The sequence below is a fragment of the Lepidochelys kempii genome, chromosome 10 (genome assembly GCF_965140265.1).
Source record: "Lepidochelys kempii isolate rLepKem1 chromosome 10, rLepKem1.hap2, whole genome shotgun sequence".
In the NCBI taxonomy this organism is placed as follows: Eukaryota; Metazoa; Chordata; order Testudines; family Cheloniidae; genus Lepidochelys; species Lepidochelys kempii.
Genome location: NC_133265.1, coordinates 65,176,637 through 65,201,636, shown reverse-complemented (window position 1 = coordinate 65,201,636; position 25,000 = coordinate 65,176,637). Strand labels below are relative to the sequence as shown.

The 25,000-nt window shown below is 41.9% G+C and overlaps 1 protein-coding gene across 2 annotated transcripts in view; it reads left to right on the top strand.

The window, feature by feature from the left end:
* Positions 1-25,000, top strand: part of SHC4 (SHC adaptor protein 4) — a 51,432-nt gene that overhangs the window by 14,129 nt on the left and 12,303 nt on the right. For both annotated transcript variants that reach the window (XM_073303952.1, XM_073303953.1), the window contains exons 3-6: positions 15,574-15,637; positions 16,593-16,712; positions 18,655-18,708; positions 22,968-23,019. In XM_073303952.1, the coding sequence (XP_073160053.1) occupies positions 15,574-15,637; positions 16,593-16,712; positions 18,655-18,708; positions 22,968-23,019 (290 nt within the window). The remainder of the gene's footprint in view (positions 1-15,573; positions 15,638-16,592; positions 16,713-18,654; positions 18,709-22,967; positions 23,020-25,000) is intronic.

The window sequence follows — 25,000 nt, the reverse complement described above, 5'->3', positions numbered from 1 at the left end:
AGATCTAAGTATGTCGACTTCAGCTACATTATTCACGTAGCTGAAGTTGCGTAACTTAGATTGTTCCCTCCCCCCCGAAGTGTAGACCAGGCCTAAGATTCTGGGCTGCTGGAAAGGCCAGCTGCCAGTTAGCTGCCCTGCAGCCACACTAGCCAGAGTAGTCTGGCTTTGCCCCAGATATGCTCCCTCCCATCCCAAGCCATTCCCCAGCCCAGTTTATGTTGGGGAGTCAGGGAATGTGAGTGAGGCTTCTGGCACCCAACCACACCACCTATATATTGAGGAATTCCCAAGGGGCATTTCTGCTCCTCAGTGTGTTTGTGTTTGCGCAGGGCTGAGAAGGGACAGAAACATGAAGGAAAAGTTTTAAGCTTCCAGGGGATTATTATAATCAAGATTAAGGAAAGGGGACTTGAAAAATTACAAAGCTGTTTGAATTTGGCCAATCTATCTTATAAGTGAAGTTGCTAACGCTGATATTGAGTCTCTTGATAAGATGCTGCATCATTTTTAAATGGGGCTTTTGTATGAAGTGGAATGTTGGAGGTGAGCCTCTGCCTTTGAAAAATAAATTGTTAAAATCATCATCATCATGTTCCCATTACGCCTCTGGCCTTTTGGGCAGCGACGAAGCTCCTCCGCTCCTGTCTGTTTCTGGCAAGTCTTTCAGTGGTTCCCCAGCTGTGCCCTAGGTTTTCAGCTCAGCTTCTGCAACTCTTTGCCATGTTCTTTTCGGGCAGCCTCATTTTCACTTGCCTTCAGGTGTCCATCTTATTGCTACTCTGGTGATGGACTCAGTTTCCATCCAAAACATGTGGGCAATCCATCTCCAATGCCTCCTGGCAAGTATGGTGCTCATATCCTCTTGGCTGCACTGTGTCAATAGATCTAGGTTTGAGATTGTTCTGGGCCAAAAGATACAGAGGATTTTTCTGAGGCAGGTTGTATGTAATGAAGACAGTTTGGACATGTCATACTTTCTCATTCCCCAGCATTCTGCACTATAAAGTACTGTTGAAAATACACAGCTCTGATAAATCTTGAGTTTGGTTTTGGTGTTATATTTTGATGATTTCCAGACTGTATTTAAGCTCCTGAAGGCGTTCCTGGTTTTATTGATTTTGTTCTGGATGTCCTGGCTTGTTCCACCATCTTAGCTGATGGTGCTGCCCAAGTATGTGAATGTTTCTACACTGGTGAGAACATAATCTTCTCTCTGTAATGGTGATGGTGAGGCAATATTAAAGGCCATGATATCTGTCTTATTGCGGTTGATTTTCAGTCCAATTTGCTGGCTGAATGCGTTAAGTCGAGTTGTTTTTTTTTGTATATGGTGTTGGGTATGTGATAGGAGAGTGAGATCATCTGTGAAGTCCAGGTCTTCCAGGGATGAGAAGGATGTCCATTTAATGCCTCTTAGCATGTCTTCTGTTGTATGCCACATTACCCAGTCGATGGCAATGTTGAAGAGGATTGCAGACATGACACACCCCGACGTACTCCAGTTTTGACTTCAAAGCTGAGCTCACTGTAATCAACACTGCACGTAAAGTTGAAATAAGGGATTCCATATGGCTGCAGAATGTGCCATAGGCTGGTCCTGTGAATGTTATCAAAAGCCTTCTCAAAGTCTATGAAGTTTATGAAGAGCTGCTGTTGCCGTTCTAAGCACTGTTCTATTATGTTTCATAGAGTGGAAGATCTGGTCTGTGCATCCACGCCCTTCTGAAAACCGGCTTGCTCTTTTCTGAGAACGCTATCAACTGCTTCTGATATATGTTAAACTGTGATCTTACACAATACTTTTGCTTGGCACAGATAAAAGTGTGATACCACGCCAGTTATTACACTCACTGAGAGTTCCTTTCTTTGGTATCTTCACTATAACCCCATTTGGTATCTTCACTATAACCACTATAACCTCATCTAGCACTTTTTCCCCTTTCCCAGACTGATGTAAATAGAGGGGCCAGGATAGATGCTAACTCAGGATTTACCTTGAACAAATTCTGCACTCAAGTTATCCTCGCCAGGACCTTTCCCGTTTTTTAAGGATTTGATGGCTTGAATGATCTCTTCCTTAGTTGGGATGTCTGTGTTGATATCAAGATCTTCTTCTGCCTCCTGGATGTTTGCTTCCTCTTTAGGTGGCTCCCTGTTCAGCAGTTCTTTGAAATGCTCTGTCCAGCATATTTCTTGTTCTTTTTCTTTTGTTAGTGGGTGGCCTTGTTTTTCCTTGATAAGATTGTTTGTTGGTGTCTGCCGTTTACAACTGATAACCCGCATCATTTTGTAGACGGTTCCATGTTCACCACAAGCAGCTGCATCCTCTGCTTGTGTTGCCAGATTATCAATATAATGTCGTTTGTCCGCTCTCACAAGGTGTTTGACCTCCCAGTGTGCCTTGCTATACTGCTTGTGGTATTTGTCCTTTTGCTTCTGGGATATTGTGTCTAAACCTTTTTTTCTTCAGGGCTCGTCTGGTTTCTATGAAGTTCCATGTGCTGGGTGTAATCCACTCCTTCCCTCTCTTCTGCCTGTAGCCTAGACAGGCTTCACTGCTCTGTTTATAAATTGCTGTTACTTTGTCCCACTTCTTGTTGATCTCCTCATCTGCATTCCCCTCCTCTTCATCAAGGTCTGCAAGTGCCTGAAACCTGTTCTTTAACTGCAGAATGAAGGCTTTCTGTATTTCAGAGGACTTTAGCTTGTCAATGTCATAACTTCCTTGTCCCACACTTCTCAGTTTTAGCTTGACGGAGGCTGTCACAAGGTGATGGTTGCTGCCAATATCTGCACCTCTTTTCACTTTCACATCTGTCAGTGAGTGTCGCCATTTGCCATTGGTCATCATGTGGTCAATCTGGTTCTTATCTCTGCCATTTGAAGAACACCATGTCAGCTTGTGGATTTCACGGTGTTGAAACAGGGTTCCACCGATGACTAGGTTATTCATATTACAGAAATCAACAAGCCTCTCTCTGTTTTCATTCATGGTGGCACACCCACGTTTTCCCATTGCTCTGTCGTTGTTTGTGTTGTCCTCACCAACTTTGGCATTCAGGTCTCCCGTGATAATAGTTAGGTCATGGCATGGTACTCTCTCTAATGCTGCCTGTAGTGTAAGGTAGAATTTGTCCTTTACTTCTTCATCACTGTCATTTTTCGGAGCATAGCACCTAATTAGGGTGATATTATTACATTTCCCTGTCATTCTGGCTCTCATAAGTCTGATGCTGATGGACCTCCACTCTCTTCTTCAAAAGAATGGCAACACCCTCATGGTGTTGTCCATCATTCCATCCAGAACACAGCAAAGTTTCTCCAAAGGCTGTTAATCTTCCTGATCCAGTCCATCTGCTCTCGCTGACACCCAGGCTGTTTAAGGTGTAGCATCTCATCTCTGCTGTGACCTGAGCTAGCTTCCCTGCTTCGTATATTGTCCATACGTTCCAAAAAACAAGTTTGCTTTTTGTCTTGGTGTTAAAAGTCTATCATTAAAGCTCCTGTGTACCATATTTTAATGCAGCCTTGATTTGTGCATACTTGAAACTAGAAGCTGTTTGCACTTATAATCAACTTATGCACACAGCCAGCCCAGTTCCTGGCTTTGTACAGTAAAGAAAAGCTATTGTGCTATCAATACAATTCCCTCGCGCTAATTATTCACAGATCGAAAACGTATGTGCCGTTCCATTGGCTCATGGAAGTCAGCGTTTGGCATTCAGACCAATAAATTGTCGTCTTCAGTAGCTCTAGAAGCCAAAAAGTGAGGTTATCTCACAACGGCATGCCATGGAGTATGTCATTACACTTACAAACTAGAGCTGTTGATGGATTGTTTGGAAAATAATGAGCAATTAATTGTTTAAAGGAAATTCACCAAGTCCAATCTGGCCCAAATTTTAGGGTTTGTAAACATGAGCAATGTTAAAACTTAACAATAGACATGTTTCCATTACTTTAAAAAATTCCAGTGAGAACATTTAAAAAAGAAAATAAAACAGCCCCTTGCAGTGTGTGTGAAAGAGAAGTGCAAACCTAAAGCATGTCTGCAACCCTAATGCTGGCCTAGTGCAGCAGAATTTGAAGGTCAATAGATTAGCAACTAACTAGATGCAAACAGAAAACTGATTAGTCTATTCTCCTCCTCCTAGCTGAGAAACTAGTATAAATAACGTACAAAAATACCGGCTATTTTAAATGTTTTCAGTTTTAATTATCTGAGGTATCTGCAAACGGGAAAATAGATTTGATTTTTTTACCTTGATAGCATTCCTCTACACAACGGAGCATTTTTCAAAATTGCAGCCCCAAAATGTGTGTCTAAGCTTCATCTACACTACACGCTGGGGGTGAGTGTCCCTGCTCATCTCCACGTACTCACACTAACGCTCACCAAGCTAGTACGAATGTAACTAGCCGGGTATCCGCAGTAGCGCGCACAGCAGCGGTGGAGGCAAAGCTGGCTGTGTACCCACCGGTTTCAGGCAATGTTATGTATAACCTATTACGCTCCCCTTCTTCCTGTACAGCAGCTTAACTCTTTGCTGAAACATAGGCTAGAGCGCTCTCTTTTCAGAAAGTCTTACACAGAGTTAAACCTCAGGGCTATTTTATGTAAAGCCCTGTGGGTAGGCGTTAATAGATCCCAGACAGTTTGAGAGAGGGAACCATACAGATTCTTTGCAATCAAATATTTAATACACAAAACACATTGTAAATAGTCTTTGGAATCATTTACGAGTAACGTCTTAAATAAAATCTATAAAGTACCAAATCTACTGTTTCTTATATAGACTTTCCCACTGTGCTTTTGTTACATATGTTTACATGCAAGGTTTCACCATAACATTTATACTTCTCTACTAAAATACACACAGGCACATTCCCATATGATCTTCTTTCAGAGATGATTTCTTAGTTTCTATAACGTGGCCTTGATATGTTGTGTGTGTGTCACCGGGACTCTTCAGGGCTTGAGAAGAATGGCAGAATTTCAGTTCTTTTCCCAGCACTTCTTCAGCGGCTTTCAGCAAAGAAAAGTCTGGGCATCCTTACAGCTAGCATGTGGATAACAAGATGACTGGTCTTCTCAGTTGCTGTAAGATAGGAACCGTAGCCTGTATCCAGACAAGTACGGTGCTGGGAGCTCGCCCCCACAGCCGACAACATCCGTTGGTCTTGCATGCTGCTAAGTCTCTAGGACTGTCTGTAACCTTTGTATTTATAAACTTTCCCCATGGTGAGCTCTGACTGACTCAGCTGTCAGTGAATTTGTGGAAGCTGCAAGACTCCTTGCCCTTATTGAAAACCCTCTGCCCAGCTTCAGAAACAGCTGCTGAACATGCCCAGTAACTGCCACACCCTATGTCTGGATGTTTCTGGACCCTTCTAGTCAAGTTGCCCTGTTCTGCAGACACAGAATATGCTAAAATCCATGACTTCTCCCCATTGCTTCTCTCCCTTTCTTTGGACTTAAAATCCTGCCTGCTCCCTCCACCAATACACCCCCCCACACCCACACCCACACATCAAATGCTGCAGTAAAAATACTTGGGTTACAGTTACAGGCACAAAGGAGCAGGAATTGTCTTTATAGTGCGCTGGTGGTTCCATCTGTGCTGATCAATAATAATGAATGTACCAGGTGGGGGGCACTAGCTGCTGTAGAATTTCTACATAGGTGTGCTCTGGAGTGTCATTCCCTGCAGATTTTGCCTGTGCAAAGCCTATTTACTCAGACTTTGTGCAGGGGGAGCGGATTTGATGCATGTCATTTTTGTATATTTTTTTAATATTCCTCCGAGCCAGGTGAAGGAAAGATCTTGGGGTCAGAGGCAACAATGAGTCAGAGAGAGGCAAACCAGCTAAGTAGCTGTGCAGCTCATGGCTGAGCAGTATCAATGTGCTCTTTGCTGAGGCTGACTGGACTGACTTCAGAGTCCTTGCACCTTCTGCCATGGGAGTGGGAGGAGGACAAAGATCTCTCCTGAGTGGTTGTCAGGATCAGTCTCTCTGTGTGCAGGTGGGAACTGACTGGGGAAGAAGAATATGAAATCCTCGCCCCTGCTCAGGCCCCTTTGTGCCTCCGAAAAGAGCCAGAATGGTATATGGGGCCCTGATCCTGCTATACATGGCTGGGGGAAGATTCCCCAAGCACAGCAACTGTGGAGACAGTTGTAAGGCTGCCTCCCAAGGACACAACCCTGGCGTAGGGGGTGGGGCTGAGGGTAGGAGAGATGTGTCCAGGCTGTGGCCACAGTACCTAGTATTACAGTCCCAATGGCAGCTCTGGAAGGCTGCAGTAACTCAGACATGTCCCCAAGACTTCATTAAATTATAGCAGGAGCTTCTCCAGCTCTGATAGCAGGCCAGGATCAAGACAGTGCAGAGGTGTCTTAAAGCCACCTTCTCCCTTCTTGCCCCCGGACTGAGAGTTCGGTACAGGATTCTCTTAGGGTGTGTCTGTGTTGCAGCTGGGAAGTGTGGTTCCCAGCTTGGCAAGACGTACACAAGATGGCTCTGCTCAAGCTAGCATGCTGAACATCGGAATGTGGCCTCAGCCACAGGCAGTGGCTCGGGGTAACCACCCATGTACAATCCCACCCAACACCCCCGGGTACATACTTGGGCTGCTCGCCCAAGTCCGTGCTGCGGCGGCCACATTGCTACATTTAGGTGTTCGCACCAGTAGAGCTAGCGCATGTATGTCTACCTGAGCTGGGAATTGCACCTCCCAGCTGCTCTGTAGACCTGCCCTTCGAGGCATAGCTCACCGTAAGTCTGTGCGGGAAGGAGACCTAGACTGGAAAAAAGAATCTGGAGCTCCTCTGCTTTTATTCTTCCCTGAATTTGCTGCACTTAGGCCTTGTGTATCCACAGAAGTTGCGCTAGCTTAATTTATGTAGGTTTTTAATCCTGTTTAGTTACAGATATGCTTATTTCAGTCTGAGTGACTTATTTCAAGGTCGCTTAAACCTGTCCCTAATTGACGTAAGCTAAATATCGATTAAAGTGTCCTTGTTCCCTTTTTCATCAGGTTAGCAAAATCACTTTTATATCACACCTTTAGCTAAACTAGGGCAATTTGCATATAGACAAGCCCTTGCTACTCCTTTACAAAGGGAACATGTGCATGCTGTGAGACTGGACTTTCATGCTTAACTTCTGTTTCTATCAGTGCATGTTCTACTCTGCATCAAGGTCAATGTATACCCTAGAGGCTTGAACTTGCTTTCCGAAACTGACTAAATTCACTGCACACAACAAGGCTAACATTCCATATGGCATGTTCTAAGGGACCGCAGGGTGTCTTGGATGGCTTATTTAGTTCCACTGAAATTAACGGAGCAAGTCATGTGCCTTATGCCTGAAAGGACAGGATATGGGGTCGATGTCATCAGTTTCTTGGAAGGTTAGAAATAGGATGATTTATCGTGGTATTGATGTATACTCCAAACCATAAATCTCTTGGCCTGTTTGAAAAATGAAAAATTGTCTTGCGCATTCAGATGATCTCTTATACATCTCAAAATGTTATGTATATTTGTGCTCTAAAATTATATTTAGATTGCACACTTAAACCAAAAAAGTAGTAATAGAGGGGGTTTTGCCCCTTGCTTCTTTTTGGTGCTTATCCTATAAGGGTTTAGCGCATGTTGTTCTCCAGAGCAAAATGCTTTTCCCCATGGAGATTATAGTTGCGCTCAAATCAAGTTATTTGGATCCAGAATGCAAACACCCACAAGGTTCAGCATTGGTTACAACAGGTTTTTAGTTCTTCCCATTATAAAAATAAGGGCTGTGTGCAAAATGTGTCTGTCACTGAATTACCTCAAAGGTCCAAGAGTGTTCAGAGCCACGGTTTTAGTTTGGGGCCCCACTCTGTGGAAAGTGAATAATCTTTGTCATTTGTTCACATGAACCAGTTGCCCGCTCTTTGTTGTACTATAAACATGCATTTTCACGGTTTCACTGAGCCCTCTGGCTAGTTCCCTGTTACACATCTCCTAGCGCACGCTCATAAATCAAGCTCATTATTAGAAATTATACTTGGACATTTATGGGAAGAAGGGAAGAGATTCTGGATCTTTGATTGTTACATTAACTTGTAAACTTGAAAATGGCCAGGCAACTTTGTTGGGGCTAAGGGCATCTGCAGTGGGGTGACAGGGATGGCCGGCTCAATAAGGCTGACTTTGTTTGGATGATTACTTTCTACTTTGTTGAGCCACACAATCCGTTTCTGTTAGATGGCGTAGGCAGGCCTTTAGATGCTTAAAAGCAAATTTCAACAGCATTCTTATTCACTTACATCAGCCCACGTCTCTTCTTTTACTCTCGTTTGGAGAAACAATAAACAAAGTGGTCTACTGTTGTTGTGAGTTCTTCTCTTTAAATTAAAAGGAAAAATAAAATAAAATTCTGCAACAAGTTTTCTTCTAGAGAGTCAGACTCCAGAGAACAAGTCCCACACAGCTGGGAAGTTGCTTTCCACTCAACAGGTTTGTAGCAGCCAGCTAGCTTGACCTTTTTTTGTTAAGCTCCCTAGAATTTCAGATGCCTTCAATCCAGCAGATAGCAGAGCTGCTGAAACCCTAGGATTTGTAGAACAGTGTTTCTCATCCTTTTCAGATTGGCTACCCCCTATTTGAAGTAAAAAAAAAAAGAAAAAGAAAAAGAAAAAGAAAAATTCCACAACCTCCTTATATTTATTAGAAAAGGTGAGAGTTAAAAACATATCAGTGATGATAAGCCTATTGAGTTGGGGTGTGTGTGTGTGTGTGTGTGTGTGTGTGTGTTTTGAGAGGTTGATAGAGAATATTTAACTTGGACGGATAAGGGTGTGCAGAAAGTTGGGAACAAGATTTTCTTTGCTTTTGACTGTAATAAAATTTTCAATCCCTCTCAGCCCCTCGGTTGCCTTTCGGGACCCACCAGTTGAGGAAAAACTGCAGTAGAGTGTAAAGTGGAATCACATCGTTTCATTCCGAATGTGATAACAAGGACCGCATTTTCAGTCACAGCCTCAGATTTTAAGCGTAAAAATGTACATACGAGTTCTTTTGTCCACACAACTGCACTTCCATCCATTTTGCATATGTGGACTGGACTGCTGGAAGCCTAACTATCACATCTACATCCACTAATTCAGGTGTATGTCCTATGGCAGGTACAAAATTGGAGGCTGGTTTGATGCCAGCTGAAAATGTGTTCCTGAAAGAGCAACTTAAAATCAACTTGCTTCTAGAAATCTATCAATATAACAAGTGCTATTTCATCATAGCAGGGGTATATCCACAGTGGTTTCTTCTCTCTAATCTATGGTGCAATTTATGTTGTAATTATATTTGTCCTATTGAATTGTACTGTACCTTAGAAATACTTTAGGATATAAATCAGGTGTTATCCCATTATTTATTTTTCATAACTATCAAAATAAATGTGCAGCCACATATGCTGTAAAGTTTGTTACTAACTTAAAAGTATGTCATTATTATGTAATTTACACATTAGATGTGCTTGAAATAAGCAACTTAGCACAATATTAGTGAGCTGTAAAATATGTCATTACTCAAATTAAAGCCAGACATATCATGGCTAGCTTGAGGAAACTATTTTATGTATTGGAAAGGTGGTTAGATCATCTAAAATGCCATCCATGGATACCCAGCAGCCAATACATGAGACAAGGGACTAGGCGTTCTACATTGAACAGTACAGGTAATGGAAACTGCTGAGTAATTATCCTCCTTTTGCTTTGTTCCCCTTTGCTGAAAATTGCTTGTGTGGATGGGTACTCCCAAGGTTTCATTTTCTAGTACAAGATTGGGATCTATTGTTATCAATTTTGCTTTGGACTCCTTCATTCTGTATAGACTGTCCTGGCTGAAGAGTCCAATCGTTCATCTGTTGCCAAATCTCCTTGTTTTTGATTTTGGCCAGTGTCTCTGCATCTTTTGCTATATAACCAGCCTCGGTGTTCTGGGCTAGTCCATGCCTCCCAACATTTTAAGATGAGTCCTGCCCTGGGGGATGGGAGGCGCTTGCAGAGGGGGGAGTTGCAAAGAGAGCCCACTCCACCTTACCCTGCAGTGTTGGCTCCTGCCCGGCATGGCTGGCTGGGCTTGGCTCCTTGCTCCAGGCATTGCAGGACAGGGAGTGGACAGCAGACCAGGCCAAATCTGAATAAGTAGCACTGCAACCTCATGCTCCAGGGCCCAGGTCACAATGCCAGGAGCTAAGCTGAACCAGCCCTGTGGGATCTGAGTCACTTCAGCTAGGACAGGGGGTTTGGGGCTCGAAGATGGACAGTCCTGCAAAATCTGGGGCTGCTGGGAAGTAGGCTAATAACCCTGATTGGTTAATTTATACGATGTCAGGCCAGTTTGGTTTCTTTTAGTACTGACCTAGAATGCAAGATGAACATTTTTTTTTATTTTTTTTTTACCATTTTAAAGGTTGATTTTGTGGCTAGGAATCTCACAGGTTTTTCATATTAATCATTTATTGGCCTTCCTAACTGTATTTCTCACCATGGCTTGCAGGGTTTAGTGCTTATTATTTCTAAACTAGGTGATTGTTTTGGCAATTCTCATTGCTAAGAGCTTGGCCCATGCTATGGTAATGCATTGTTTAGTCTGCTGAAATGCACATGTGCTTGTCTTCCACTTTCATCCGTCCAAAGTCTTTCATTCCCTGCAGAGTATATCCGCTGAATTTACTTCTCTTCTTAATCGTGATAGCCTTTAAGTTTAATTACTCAAGATTTCCTTTACAATGAAAGTTCAGTTGAACATTAACGTCATTAATGTTCAAAACCCATAAGGCTGGATGCTGAGCTGGTACACATTGGCATATTTCCATTGAAACCAATGGTGATCTATCAGTTCACACCAGTTTAGGATCTGGCCCATTCAGGTATCATGCTCAGCTTATTTGCAAGTCATACCCAAAGTGTGCATCTCCTCCTGAAGTGTAGGTTCTGCAGTAGGTTGTTCCAGTGTATGTTTACGAGCTCTCCCTAAGCTCTGGGATTTTGCTACTCACCCTTTGAGGCTGCCATTGGTAGTGTTGAGTGGTATGTCTGGTTTTCTCTAGCTTGAAAGCCATCATTGACATTACACTATTCTCCAGGTGGCAATTTATCTGATGGACTGTACTCCATCGGTACTAATTCTATATTAGCATTATTGCTGTACCAATTGCTTTCTCTCCTAATGCAACTGGACCACAAGCACTAATTGGACTAGACTCTGAGACTGAAGCCCACAGGCTGTTGTTGATGTTCACTCTCTTGAATTTTTTTTTTAATTTGTATTTTATTTTTTTCTTTTTGAAACTGAGCTTTCTCAGCACGTATCTGTGCATGTGAGCTCTCTCTCTCTCTCACGCTCTCTCTCTCAAAGGTAGCCAACTTTCCTAACCACTTTGTCCCTTTCTGAATAATAAACTATGACTGGAAAAATCAAAATTGAACTTGCAAGTTTTAATTTACTTCCTGATCTCTCCTAGATGAGAGACAGCCTGTAACAGGTTTTTTTGTTTTGGTTTTTGGTTTTGGTTTTTTTAAGAAAATTACCCAAGGCACAGAGACACACCAAGAGTATAATGCCTTTGTAACCAGAATTGGTGCAATGGAAAATGATCCTTCATAAGATAATGATTAGTAAATAATCCTCATGTGAAAAAAGAATACAGGCATAATGTATATGCAGCTGTGAAGTGTCAAATGATTCACTGGAATCAGAATAGTGGTTCTCTAGCTGCATGCACTGACTCCTGAGGCCTCGTGTGTATAGTACAGAGGTGCATCATGAAAAAGTCCTGCTTCACCATTACAATGTGTCATTTGGATTTTTACATGTCAAATGGCAGGTAAATGGGTTCCCTGAATGTCTTTAAATAATGTGAACCTTCTCTCCTTCCATCTGGGCCTTCATACAAATGTGCACATTCAGGCATGTGCAAATGTGTGAGTGTTTGTCTCATTGGTGAGTGCAAAAGCCTCTCCGTGGTTTGGAATATTTGAGTTCCCAGATGTGAGTGGTGGTGTTTATGCTACAGACTGTGCATTCCTGACAATTGTCAAGAGAGGCCAGAACCAAACAACAAGAACAGAGAAAGGATCCAATAGGCTTTTTCATATGTTTTCTTCTTGTGAGCGTGTAGGAGAGATGACAAAAAATAGAAATTCAGTTGTGTAAATTATAATTCACCTGGGACAGCCTCTAAGGTCCTGACTGTCATAGTAAAGGTTTGGGGGCGGGGAGGGGGGGTAGATACATATGACATAGACATGACAAGAATGCATTAAAGCAAAGCCTTAGGAGTAATGTTAATGAAGAAATGACTGAATGATCACACTTCTTGCCATTTGCTGTGGAAGAAGATGTATTAGAGCTAACTTATGAGCTGTTTCATTTACCAGCATGCTGATGTACTAAAGTAGGAGTTTACAAAAATCTGACATGAGAGGTGTGGCCTCCTACAACTGAATTACTCTTACCAGGGATTAATTGGGTGTCTGGGAAAAGGCTCATGCAACACATTGTAACTAGTTGCAGTCTAACGAGTTGAGGAAAAGGGGAACGATCTTGTGCCAGTGCTATAATGAGCTGCATGGGTATAAGTAGACAAGTCTCAATCCCTCTCTTCTTCAGCCTTGAAGTAGGACGTTCTAATAAAAAAAAATAGCCATAATAATACTTAGCTCTGATACAGGGCTTATAGTCAATAGATCTTAAAACATTTCTCAAAAGTGGCTAAGTATCTTTATCCACATTTTACAGGTGCAGAGAAGTTAAGTGCTTTGTCCAAGGTTATACAGAATGCATACAGCAAATAGAACAGAACTCCTGTCTTCTGAGACCTAGTCCTGTACCCTAGCCCCTGGACCCACAATGCTTTCATTACCTGTACACTAAGTCCACACATCACCTGCAGTACATCATAAACAATTGTATTAAGACACAATTAAAAAGAAGACCTCCGGTGAAATAACATATAAAAGCAATAAACTACAATGAGCTTCTGTCGCCCTATTTGTCTTACGGTTATGAAAACTAGAAGGCTAGAGTTCAAATTATTCCTGGAGTATTTTAGAAATTATAAACACTCTGGGCCAGAGCTATGTAGCTTTCAGTTTAGCTGCATTTCTGGTAGAGGGAAAGCAGACATGTGAGGGGGAAAAAAAATCTACTTTCATTGCTTCCATTGAGAAGCTGGTGCAAGATCACTGCTTCTAATCAGGGTAGGTAATATACAGTAAAGAGGAGAGACTGATGGAAGGAAATTTGTTATAGATTTTCTTTTCTTCTGCAAAATGACATGTGGGTTCAATGGTTTTTAATGACACATTTATCAATAGGACTCCATTTGTGGCCACCTTGTGAATTTCTCTGTCATCACAGCCCATCTAAATTTCTTCTCACCTAAGCTCAAAGCATCCCTTTTTCACTTAGTTCTTCTTTTGTGACTATGTCATGGAGTCCTTAAAAATGAAACCGTTGGAAAAGCCATACCAAGCCAACTGTGTTATTAACATCAAGTACTAACACCCTTAGAGCCAGCACAGAAGAAGCTACAGTGTATGGTCCTAAAGTAGCTGGGGTCAGGAATGAGTCCCTGGCCTGACTTTTATCTTGCCCCCATATAGGGAGTCTGGGCTTTAGAAATCTGGCCCTGAGCACTGTTGTGATTAATATGTTTTTAGGATTTTTTGGATCGATGAATGTTCTGAAAACGCCTGAGCAAACTGGCCTCATTTTAGGAGCCAATTAAAGTCGTCACATACAGAAGATGACAAGCACACTGGGTTGATTTGGCAGTAATCAAAACAAGCAATTCAAGGGGGCTTTAGCTTCCGTCTTCTGCACAGTATAGCTCTACACCTGGATATCTGCAATGCAATACAAAAAAGTCACCAACATACACACCTTTAGTTTATAACATTCTAAGGTGACAGCTCATCTTTCCCCTGTGACCCCAATGCCAGAGGTCAGCTGGAGATGGAAGTAACTGAGTCCAATCCTGCAAGAAGCTGAGCACCTCCTGCAAGGTAACTGGCACCCTTAAGTCTCATGAAGTCAATGAGACCAGAGGGCACTCAGCACTTCACAGGATCAGGTCCTTTAATAGCTAAGTTGCTGTACTCACATGTACTATTGCTTGTTTACCAAGACAAGGGGATTACATTTGATTTTGGAATGTTTGCTGTTTTGAGACTGAGCTGACATTTTGTCATATTCACGCTGTCTAAAACAGACCCCAGATAAAAGGTCAATAAAATAAGATGTGCTTGTGTTGAATACCTCTCATTGTAGTAGGGTTTTTTTTTCATTGGCTCCAAAACATTAAGTCATCAGTAAGTGAGATGTTAATGACCTTCAGCAAGATACATTATTTTGCCCAGCAACTGTGCCATCCTGGATCAGGATAATTAAATGCTACATTGCATATTAAATGTGATAATCGGGGTGATTTTAAATCAGAAGTTTCTTTGTTGAAGTGTGGAAAATAAATAAGCATGCCACTTTGCTATATGAAGTGTGTAATTTATCTGTCTTTGATGTAGGCCAGTAAGCACTGTAAGTGATTTATGAGTTATACCCTTCCGTTCTGCTTTCATAAATGGGAAGTGCCTAAAGAGAATACTTGAAAGTGAGAAAAGGGGTTTTACCGTGGGAAATTCCTATTAGACAAAGAAATCTGAACTGATACTCAGAGCTGAAAAACCTTGAGAGAGGACAAGTAGAAGCAGAAGCCAGCTCTGGATTTCCCCTCTGGCCCTTATTTCTACAATGCACCACATCAAAACTCAAGATCCAAACTACCCCACATTTGAAGAGGAGAAGCTTTGAAATCCAGATTCCAATTTTGCGACTCATATACATTGTTCTGAAGCAGAGATGGACTCATCTGAGATTTACAGAGGGCAGTTTCCTACTTAGACAAATCTAGCACCACAGACAATAGCTCTTGCGCTATTGATGCCACCACTCCTGGAAAAAGGTTACAAAATTTCTAGTGCAGAAGCTGCCCATGAGAATCGTAGTTTGAGTTTGGTAAGGTACAGCATACACCCAAACTAGCTAGCCTGGCCATCAGGTAGGGGAGTGTAACCAGCTGGGGCAGTTTTGGAGTCTAGGCAGACACAACTACTGCTCCTGTGAAATATTCACCATGTACTGTGGACAGTAAAAACAAACTAAGATAACTGCTAGAAGCCTTAAATGTTTAAGGGTGGAACTGTAAATCACCAAAAAGAAAAGGAGTACTTGTGGCACCTTAGAGACTAGCAAATGTATTTGAGCACAAGCTTTCATGGCCTACAGCTCACTTCATCGGATGCACGCAGTGAAAAATACAGTGGGGAGCTGTAGCTCATGAAAGCTTATGCTCAAATACATTGGTTAGTCTCTAAGGTGCCACAAGTATTCCTTTTCTTTTTGCGGACACAGACTAACACAGCTGCTACTCTGAAACCTATAAATCACCAGTCTCCTGACCTTTTTGTAGCGGATGCTTGTTAAATGGTCAATAGTTTGTGCTGTCTTTTTTATTCTGCAGGGAAGCAATAAGCCGACTGTGCGAAGCTGTATCAGGAACAAATGGAGCTATAAAAAAACGGAAGGTAAATATTGCATTAGTGGGACATGTTTTCCTTTTTATAGCTGCTTTTTATGGGTTAGATGATTCCCTAGCAGGATTCAGCCCACCATGGAATTCATGCAAATTTAGTTCAACTACATGTTATAAACAAGAATATTTACAATACACCATTTAAAACTACTCATTATTTGATAAGCAATAATAGTACTGCGTCCTGGAGCCCTAAAAGGTTAATACCCTGCCTGACGCTTCTGTTCACACCCAGATATCCCAATTCCCAGGGCTTTGCCATAATCAGGTTTTGATTGAAAAACAAAACAGAGTTTTTGATTAGTAAGGAGACTGAGTTAATTGCGGCTTTTCCCTGATGATCTTCTTTAGATTAAAAGTTTAAAAACTACCAGGATGACAGTGGACAGTGGTCACCATCCCTCACTGATTCAGGGAGGAGTGATATTAGCACTCCATGTTGTGCTGCCCTATGTTAATTGGAAGTTGTAGATTTCTGTCAGGAACTCTGGAGTGCCGTAGGGAGGATAACTCTCACTGACCACATTTTTGTTATAACCTGGGAAACAAATACATTGGAGAATTTCCTCATTGACTCAGAAACATTTTGTCCCCAAGAAAAGAAGCAGAATTAAGTGGATAAATTACTCGTTATGAATTATTCACTCAGCTCTATCACTTACGAACATAGCTCTTCGGTGTTTTGCTTTTTAAAGTTTTTAGTTTATCATTATTAACATACAGGAATGTTGCATACAGATATGATGAAATCTTAATCATAGCCTGTACTTCTTACCTTTAAAAGCCCCATCTGAGTATGATCAACATCTTAACATCTGTGTCTTTATTTTGTACAAATTCTGGAAATGATAATCGTAGGTTATAAAATCTACTTGACCTGGGTATAAGGCTGTCTGAGATACATGAAGTTTACAGTGTTTGTTTGTTTGTTTGTTTTTGTTTTATAGCCTCCAGTTAAATTTCTGTCTTCTGTGCTTGGCAAAAGTAACCTTCAGTTTTCTGGCATGAATATAAAACTGATCATCTCCATGAGCAGCCTTACTTTGATGAATGTTGATACCCAGCAGGTAGGATCTTTATAGGTCTGTTTTCTGAGGTATCCTTCCATCCATATTAATGTTTCTTCCTCTTTTAGGTGCAGATAGCTGTGGTTTAAGAACAAACAGGTGCTCGACAGGGAAAGCAAAACTATTCAGGTTTAGGTTGTAAGCCTTGTAAAGATTAGCCAGAATTGGCCTCTGAATTTAAAGGGGAAAAAGCGGTGGAGAAATTTGATGTCACATGTACTTTGTGTTTATACTAGTGTCTTTCATCTGGAAGCATCCCATAGCACTTGACAAACAGTGTCTCTGTGAGTATATGTGTATACCTCTGCCTGTTCACTTGAATGGTGCTGAATAGGGCTGCAGTGCAGACTGGAGTCTCTTATCACTATCAAAAATAAATATTTAATAACCATAATGGGTCATATGACTGGCCTGTGTTAGGGAGGTTTGTCAGTTCCCCTGGAGCAAAGCTGCCCTAGAGTTACTTACCTGACTTCCAGGGGATCTCCCATAGCACCCCCTCCTGGAAATCCCAGGGTATGGCCTCAATGATCCTGCAGCCAGAGGCAGCTATCAAAACTTAGAGCAGCCCTTAGGCTAGTGCACAGTTGTCCAAAGCCGGGTTAAGGCTGTGCTAATGTCTGTCTTGTCCGTTACTTATCACACGCATTTGCTGATTCTGCAGGATATGTGGAGCTATATGCCTATGGGGCTGAGGTCTGATTTGGAACTGTGATGTGATTCTATTCTTGGATCACAGTAGCAAAACAGCTCCCTAAGATGACCACCTTAGTTGTGCTTAACCTTTTGTACTGGTTTTAGTATTTTCTGATACAGGGCTAGGTTTTCTTCTTCACGGAACAGGTGGTGTCCGGGAGCTAGGTTCTAACTCCCTGATTCTGTGGGCCAGCCCTGGCTGTCACACATTGTAGAGCTGCTGCCAGGCAGCTCTAAGTTTTGCCATTGCCAAAGCGTCTCTAGTAGAGTTGACCCTGTGCAAGTGAAAGATAATCATGGGCAGAGTGGAACTCTATCACATTTCCCCCACTCTGGATGTCTCCTACCTGGGGAGAAGCAAAGGTGCAGGGCACCAGGAGAGTTCTCTTTACCCCAGGGGAATTGCACCATTCAAGAGTGCACAAGGACCAAATCCCAGCTAAAGAATCTGGTCCCAAATGTACTAATGCTTTCTCAGTTAATTTGAATTATGGGAATTCAGGGCACTGTCTCACTGTTCTTTTTAGCCCCTATTTATGGATGTTGGTAAATTGAAAATCCAATGTATTCAGTTCTCATTTCCACCACATTTCACTGTTTGCCTGCTTGCTTAATCAATTGCAGTTGGTTCTAATAAAGAACTCTGTGTTCATTGTGATGAGGTAATGCATGAACCTAAGAAAAATTGATGCCTGATCCAGCTAGAGAGATTTATGACAAATAAAAGAACTGTACTGGTATAGAGATTGAATATCATCAGACCACAAACATCGGAGAGCCCTGTTCAGAAAAATATTCTTCCATCAGCTGACTTCTTGTGTGCCTTTATGGATAACTGTCAGTGACATTTAACTGAACTCATTTGGCTTTTAACTTTAATCCCGGATTTGTAAAGCCACCTCTCTCTCTCCTCACGTAGCCCCAATTCTCCTAATATCCAAATACTTTAATATTTAGTTTCTTATTAATCATCTAAAAAATCAACAGCTGAATTCATTTTGAAAACCCCCTAATGGCTACTGGGAATTAAGAAGTAAAAGATTGTGCTGTACTGTATGTGAATCTGATGTTTCTGGGTGTATTCCCATCTTTAAGTTCCCTCATAGGAAAATTATATGATGTACATATTATTGGATCAAGTTTTCATGAGCTAGGCCCTGTATTACTTTCTCTGCGGGGTTATTATCTGGTATTTTCTATATGCACAGCCCATGGGCACTCCTAACTGACTGCTTGTATTTCTCAGATTATTGCCAACCACCACATGCAGTCCATCTCATTTGCCTCTGGAGGTGATCCAGTAAGTACAGATTTGTAAGATATATTTCTGTAAGCATAAGGATTAATTACAAGACTAAAAGTACCTGCAATTACTCTACTTCATCCCCTCCTATCTCCGGTTAAATTGCACTTACACAGTACTTAACATTTCTGAGTCATTACACGTAGGACCAGGAAAGTGGTTAGAGCAGAGGACTGAGATTTTGGACTCTTAGGTGCTATTTCTGGCTCTGCTGTAGACTTGCTGCATATATGGGAACTTAATATGTCTTTATCTTTTTCTCTGTCTTCAAAATGAGCTCAACCTGCCTTTGGAGGTCTGTGAAGTCAGCAGCCATAGTTCCCCCGCCCTAATTTGGGGGATCTAGATATGGGAACATATGAACATAGAAATTGCCAGATTGGATCAGATCTGTGGTCTGTTCAGTCCAGTCTCCTGTCATCAACTATGGCCAGTACCAAAGGCTTCAGAGGAAGGTGCAAAATACCCTGCCGTAGGCAGCAGTGGGGCAATCTGTGCAGTCTGGGAGAGGAAGGTCTTCTCCGAATCCCTAATAGTTACAGTTTGGCTTAGGTCCTTAAGCAAAAGAGGATTTATATCCTTTCCCAAACTTCTTTTAAAAGATTTATTATAACTAGATATTCTTGTTATCCATATGCATGTCTCTTTCAATCATTATATTCTTTGCTTCAGCAGCATGCTGTGGCAATGAGTTCCACAGCGTAACTGAATTGTGTCGACAAATATTTCCTTTGATCAGTTTTGAATTTGCTGCCTTTCAATTGCATTGATTGTCCCCTGTCTCTTGCATTATGAGACAAAGAAAGTAGAAGTTCCTGAACCTCCTTCTCAGTACTGTTTAATTGTAAGCCAGAATCTCAGCTTTCATTCAAAAATGTACATTCTCTCCCTTTTGGCTTTAGAAAATGTAAACTTATCAGGCAATATAAAGCAGATGGAAGGCTGCCCTAAGTGGGCAGTTGAGCATTCCCCTTGTGTAGAGAATCCCTGGGTGGTATAAAGCCAACAGAGCTAGCACTCCATGACCTGCTCCGAGCCCCCTTGGTGTAACGGGATTTCTGGGGTTGGAGCGGTGTGGCCAGGGAAGGCTGTGCTCTGGCAATCCTGGATGAGTAGAGTAGACCTAAGGGTGCCACTACTACAGTGGTAACTGAACCTTGAGGCTACTCCATATCTGGGAGCCAAACTGGCCTCCGGCTGCCACCAGGTGCCTTTAAAGCCATCCTTGCCCCTCACCTTTGGTCTGGCAATGAGCACAGTTTTTCTAGAGCAGATCTGGCCCTTGAAATTCTGCTTGTACCACCTATCTGATAAGGTAATAGTGGAGGTATGAGAACAGGAATATTACCTTGCCTGTATTTTTTTTTTTAAAGGTGGGGTGGTGGTGGTGGTGGTGGTGAATTCTTTGGTCCAAGACTCTTTGTTCTGAAGTTCTTTGAATCATTAGAGATGGGACTGATCCAAAGACTTAAATCCTAACTTCTGACTTTGGGGAAGTTCAGATCCAGATCCAAATGTTACAGCTTAAGTCCCTCTTTCCTTTTAATTAAAACACATTGCATTTAGGTTCACAGCTCATTCAAATAAATTGGTTAGTCTCTAAGGTGCCACAAGTACTCCTTTTCTTTTAGCTCACTAAAGTTCACTCTGAATCATATCATCAGCAGTTACGTTACTTTGCTGTTACATGCAAATTCTTTGCCTGCCAGAAAAGGTCACACACAGTGTATGCTGGACGGTAGTTTTCTGCACATGCTGCCTGAATTCAAATGGAAGAGTCCATGGAATAATATGATACCTGATTTGGGAACTAATTTATGGCTTTTTGTTCATTTGATTGGGGAGGGTGTTGGGTGGAATCTGGGGAGGGCACTATTATTTAACTAATTTACATGGAAGTGTAACCAGTTTTCTTAATAGTTTTTAACTTTTAAAAACTGGCTTTTGCCCATCTTTAGATTTTCTAGATAGGGTGTACTTTATAGTAAGTTTTAGATTTCTAAATACAATTTCTCCTTATTTTGCATAACTTTTTCCATTTTGAAAATATTAGGATACATTTTCAGTGCTCTGCTCAGCAAATTAGATGCAGAATTCCCATGGCCGCCTTGTTTGTTTGTTCAGCCTGAAGCTGTATTGTGCTGTGAAGTCATCAGATCTCACAGGATAAACGGGGGTGGGTGTTGTCAGTATTTGGAGGGAAGAGCTCTAATGAACACCTACACAGGGTACTGCAGAAGTTGGTGCTGGTGATTCAGTAGGTCACACTCTTCCCTCTTAGGCCTGGTCTGCACTTAAAAGTTAGGAAAACATAACTACAGTGCTCGGTGAGCGCCATAACTATGCCAACCCAACCCCTGGTGTAGATGGAGCAAGGTTGATGGAATAATTCTTCCATTGACCTAGCTGCTGTTGCTCGTGGAGGTGAAGTTCCTAAACCAGTGGAAAACCCTCTTCCATGGCTGTAGGAAGTGTCTACACTACGGCACTACAGAAACATAGCTATGGCACTGTAGCTCTGCCACTGTAGTGTCTGTAATGTAGATGTGGCCTCAGTCAGAGCTGAAGGAATGCCCCCAGCATGGATGAGAGGCACTGGCTCTGTGAGCCAGAGCCATTTGCATGAGATGTTAAAGGGAGGTCCAGCCCTCTTGAGGTCACTAGTAGCACTTTACATAAGAATAAGGATGTGAATCCTGGTGGCCAGATGCCATTTTGGGAAATTAGAACCAAATTTTTTCTTACAATTTCAATTGGATATGGTATTCCTCACTTCCTGTCCCAGAGCCCAATCCTATAAGGTGTGTAGCTCTGTGTAGGAAGGTGTTCAGCAACTTGCAGGATTAGGCTTCTACACTGTGTGTAATGTTGTTATGCACTGTGAAATAGCCCCTGTGTTCTACTCCAGAGGTGGCTGCATTTCAGTGCTGAGTGAAGTCATTCATGTATGTGTGTAAACTTTGTAAAGATGCAACAAAATCATCTGGTATTTTTCTAGTTAATTGCTAAATGTGGTTGTACATCTAATTTGAATTGACAGTGTACCCCAGACTCTGTCTGAGCTTTTAAAAATCTGAGAAAGAAATTGAGGAAACTGAGTTCACAAAAGTTATTTAACAAGAAAATTTTGGCTTCATTTGCATCCACAACAGTTAATTTGGGTGCTTTTTAAAATAAACATTGACAAGTTATGCTGGCCCCAAGATCTACTTCTTTCATAATTAATTGAGCAATATTAAATGATTATTCTTGTGGCATTACAAACAAGGGCTTTTATTTCCTGCCAGTTGATTGCATCTTCTGTAGAGAGCCATGCCTTGAATTGCAAAGTGCACTCTCCCCACTCTTTCCCTAAAGATCCAAGATAACAAAATGCATCTTTAATTATTAAGATAATGCTATTCATGACATCACCATTTTACTGTAGCACTGAATTATCAACTGGCTCTTCTGCTTTTGTACATTCTCTACATGTTTTATTTTTGCTATGTCAGTTACCATTTGCTGTTTTTGTACTAAAAAATAATGTTTCGATATTAGTCGTGACCAGACTCTGAATACTTCGGCCTGTCTTCTCATCTCAGTGACACCAGTGTTAATCCAGACTAACTCCACTTGACTTCAGAGGAGTTACCTGGGATTTGCGCAGTGATGTAATAGAGATCAGACTTCAGCCCATTGAATGTCATATTTTAGTTCTTCTTTGAGATGTTCTTTTAAGAAAAAATCTGCATAATAGGCAAAATTCTAGTCTGCCCTCTGCAGTACTTGGGCTCGCTAGTTTGTGTTCTGCTCTTGAACTTCCATAGGTAAGTGAGCTAGCTGACTTCCACTGAAGCAGAGGGCCCTTGTCTTTCCTGGATTAGGCCTAATATGCTTTAGAACCCTGCATAACAATTGAAGAGGACAATTTTGTCCATTGACTGATCATCATTTAAATGACTGCTGCTTCTTTAGCAGAATTGAGAATGCAGAATATAATTTATTTAATATACAAAGAATGTAAAACAAAGAGATTCCTGCATTTTTGCCCAGGGGACGGGGATTAGCACTTCAATGTACACAACAAATTACTCTTCCTTTCAATGAACTAGGCGGACTCCTGTTTGTTTTTCCTAAACATCTAAGTAAGTATCATTTCTGAAGCTGAAGGGAGTGCCTGAATTTATCCTCCTGTGCTCATTTACACTATTTTGTTGACAATGGTGCTTTAATGACTCACTTGAAAAACATTTGTTTGTTTTTGTTGTTTTTAGGATACAACAGACTATGTTGCATATGTAGCTAAAGATCCCGTTAATCAGCGAGGTATGAAAATATTTTCAGATTAAAGTATTTTGTCCTATCTCTACTGAGCAATTACATGAGCTTTAATGTACCTGTGATACAGAACAGCTTGATATTCTGCCCATTTCAGGGCTATATAATTTCACTATTTGGTCAATGGGATGATAGTGTTGTCTGGCCTGCAGCACTAGACACCTCGCTACTCATGTCCCACAATGAGAATCTTCAGGCGTGACTTAACTCCTGCTAACTGTCAAACTCCAGGATTCAGAAGACACTCGCATCCTGCCACTTTCCCAGCTTCCCAAGCAGGACTGGCAGCTCTGCACACAACCTCTGTGCTGGCTGAGAGGAAGGGAACTTACCCTGCCACCATTGCAAACTGAGCTGCTCCAGCTGAAGTTTCAAGGAGAGGAAAAAGTGTTGGTGATCTTGTCTCGTAATTTATGATGTTCCCAAAATCCCTTAATGGAATTACAGCCCATGCAATTCAGTTGCTTTCACTTTTATTCACCTAGTTTGTTTAACTACCGGTCTGCTGCTTCATCCGTGGAGATCATCACTGCATCCTTTGCATTACTTGTTTGAGAACAGTTATGCAGTGAACAGCAGGTCACATCAGTAAAATTTTGAAGCCAGCCAGCAACTGATGACCATTGCTGACAAGAGAATACGGTGATTTAGAAAAAAAGCCCCGTTCTCCTGGTGGCATTGCAACAGGCAAAATACTGACTAGCACAACTGTGCAGGAGCATCTCACAGGCAGTGCAAAAGCAGACAGGTGGACAAGACCAGAGGGATTGGAGTGGTCAGAGTAATTCGATTTCCTTCTGCAATGTACTGACTAGCATCTAATTTGTACAGCAGCCCACTAGCAGATGGACTGGTGAGCCTTACTCAGGTGTGAGAGCATGTGTCCCTTCAGTGGCTGGCCTACAGAAGAAAAAACCCCGAACACTGCTCTAGCTAATTTCCTTTTAGTTCAGGTAGCAGGGAGCTATGTTTGTTAGAGCTGGAGGTTCTGGGGATCATCACTGCTTATGACTACTGAGTCTCTGTGATCACAGTATGTAAAACAGCTGACTACTGAGATGTCTGCTATGGTTAAGGAATTGTTTCCAGGGAAAGTTGGGCTGATATTTATAACCCTCATTTCTTAGCTATGTCATCCTTATTCTGATACATGAGAAAATGACTAATTCAATTAATTATGGCTGAATGCATCCAATGAAGTGAGCTGTAGCTCACGAAAGCTTATGCTCAAATAAATTTGTTAGTCTCTAAGGTGCCACGAGTACTCCTTTTCTTTTTGCAAAAATCATTTGTGGTTTCAATGACATTTAGTATTAAGCATTCAGGTATGAATGTGGCAACATATTAAAAACAACTGTAAAATCAGTGCTTGTGTTTGTATTGCACTAGTGAATTATACTACCATTTGGAAAGTAGACTTTAGATTGAGGCTTGAATGTTAGGCCTCAGGCTGGTAGCAGCTGAGGCAGCCATGGTCTGCAGTTCTGTGTGCAGGATGTAGTGTACTGTACTAGCCAGAGTGATCTCACAGTGCCATCTAGTGACTGGTCTGCCATCTAGTGCAGTGGTCTCCAAACGTTTTGGCTCACACCCCCGGGGTGAAGACCGGAAGACCTGCCACAGGCGGGCCACCGACGGAAGAAGACCAGAAGACCTGCTGCAGGGGAACACCAGCTGTGGACATGCAGAGCTGCTGCCGAAGAAAAAAACGGTGGAGTGCTGTCCGGCGGCGCTCCTGCTGTTATGCACCCCCTGGGACCATCTCATGCACCCTAGTTTGGAGACCACTGATCTAGTGACCTACTGCCAGATTTTCAGGAGTTCAGGGCCAGATTTTAAATGCATAGCACCCAAAATTGGAGGCAGATTTTTGAAGATTTCAGTTTCCTTGTAAGCATCTAAATAAGGGCCAGATTTTCAGAAGACCTCTGTGCCCAGTATATGGCTAACATGCTCAAGTCTTCAGCAA